This window comes from Capsella rubella, unplaced genomic scaffold, assembly GCF_000375325.1.
Source record: "Capsella rubella cultivar Monte Gargano unplaced genomic scaffold, Caprub1_0 scaffold_8, whole genome shotgun sequence".
NCBI classification, from domain to species: Eukaryota; Viridiplantae; Streptophyta; class Magnoliopsida; order Brassicales; family Brassicaceae; genus Capsella; species Capsella rubella.
In genome coordinates, this window is record NW_006238916.1 from 12,464,725 (window position 1) to 12,466,707 (window position 1,983).

At 39.6% G+C, this 1,983-nt stretch overlaps 1 protein-coding gene across 1 annotated transcript; it reads left to right on the forward strand.

The window, feature by feature from the left end:
* Window positions 1-442: 442 nt before the first annotated feature.
* On the forward strand, window positions 443-1,591 carry LOC17876765 (zinc-finger homeodomain protein 1). The gene has a single exon (XM_006280836.2). It carries the CDS (start codon window positions 548-550, stop codon window positions 1,424-1,426), a length of 879 nt encoding a protein of 292 aa, XP_006280898.1. The 5' UTR covers window positions 443-547; the 3' UTR covers window positions 1,427-1,591.
* The last annotated feature ends 392 nt before the right edge of the window (window positions 1,592-1,983 follow it).

Here is a 1,983-nt window from a genome sequence, read left to right on the forward strand (position 1 = left end):
AAACTTTTGTATTGCATGTCCAAAACTATACTGTATTTTTCTTTTTTGGATTACTAGTAAACAAAAATCAGCAAAACAGAACATTTATAACAAACTCAAATCAAATCAACAAACATATGGTAATAATCTAATACAAAAAAAAATAATTGACATAAAAACAAATAATGGTTAGAGCGGTCCGACCAAATTGAATAAGATCATACCTGATTTATGGCTGGCTCTTCTACACTACTATATTAAAAACTAAAATTAGAAAGAAAGGAACAAAAAAAAAATACGTAAAAGATAAAGAAAGCGTTACAAAAGTGTGGTTGAGGACAGATTATATTAGATTCCGACTTCCAATAAACAAAACAAGAATGTAAAATAAATAAAAATGAAAAATATAAAAAACACTTCTCAAATCTTAAATCTCAAATCCCAAATCTAAAAGAGAGAGAGATAAAAAGAGAGAAAGATAATCTCTTTAATGTCCACACTCTCTCTCTCTTCTTCTCATTCTTGAGAACTTCTTCTCTCCAGAAACGACGTAGTTTCACATTCTTTAATGGAGTTTGAAGACAACAACAACAACAACAACGAGGAGGAGGAGCAAGAAGATGATATGAATCTTCACGAGGAAGAAGAAGAGGATGATGCCGTTTACGACTCTCCTCCTCTCTCTCGTGGTGTCGTCAAAGCCTCGACGGAGAGTCATGAAACCACTGGAACAACCTCCACAGGCGGCGGCGGCGGTGGAGGATTCATGGTTGTCCACGGCGGAGGAGGGAGCAGGTTTAGGTTCCGTGAGTGTCTCAAGAACCAAGCGGTGAACATTGGGGGACACGCGGTGGATGGCTGTGGTGAGTTTATGCCAGCTGGAATCGAAGGTACCATCGACGCCCTGAAATGCGCCGCTTGTGGCTGTCACCGTAACTTCCACCGCAAGGAATTACCTTACTTCCACCACGCGCCGCCGCAACATCAGGCTCCTCCTCCTCCCCCGCCTGGTTTTTACCGTCTTCCAGCTCCGGTGAGCTACCGGCCGCCACCGTCACAAGCTCCCCCTCTTCAGCTCGCTCTCCCTCCACCACAAAGAGAAAGATCAGAAGATCCAATGGAGACTTCTTCTGCTGAAGCAGGAGGAGGAGGAGGAGGGATTAGGAAGAGGTTTAGGACAAAGTTCACGGCGGAGCAAAAGGAGAGGATGCTAGCTTTAGCTGAGAGGATTGGATGGAGAATTCAGAGACAAGACGACGAAGTGATTCAGAGATTTTGTCAAGAGACTGGTGTTCCGAGACAAGTTCTTAAGGTCTGGTTACATAACAACAAACACACTCTTGGTAAGTCGCCTCCACCACTTCTTCACCACCATCATCATCAGCCTCCTCCTACTACTACTACTGCTCCACAGTCTTCGTTTCATCATGAACAAGACCAACCATGAAAATCTTTGATCACTAGGGTTTTTAATTTAGCTTAATTAAATTACTTGAGAAATTTGAGAGGGTTTTAATGTTTAATTTATGTACCCATTTTCGTCTTCGATGAGCTATGATGTTGATGATGATCTTAATCTTTCGGGTTAATTACGTTTTGCATTATATTTTAAGTTATAAATTCTCTTAGGATTTAAAATCTCTTTGATTAAGGATGTCTTGCTATAAATCACTGACATCCTTATATAATTAGTAGCATCACATGTGTCAGTGTTTGAATTTATCATGTATTGTCTATGATCACTTGATCGTGCATATGCACTATTATATGTCTTCATTAGCATATGGTTCATTTTGTGTGTGAATCCATCTTTGAATGCCCCCAAAGCTACTACTACTTGTTGACATTGTTACGTTTTTCGTGTCTTGACTTGACCATCATTTCCAAATACACTTATAGATCTACTAGTGTACTCTTGTTTCTTTAAGTTGTAGGTGTTTGTTTGAGAGTTCGTATTATATGTTCTTGATCGGTTTTTCAACACACACATACAAACATATATAT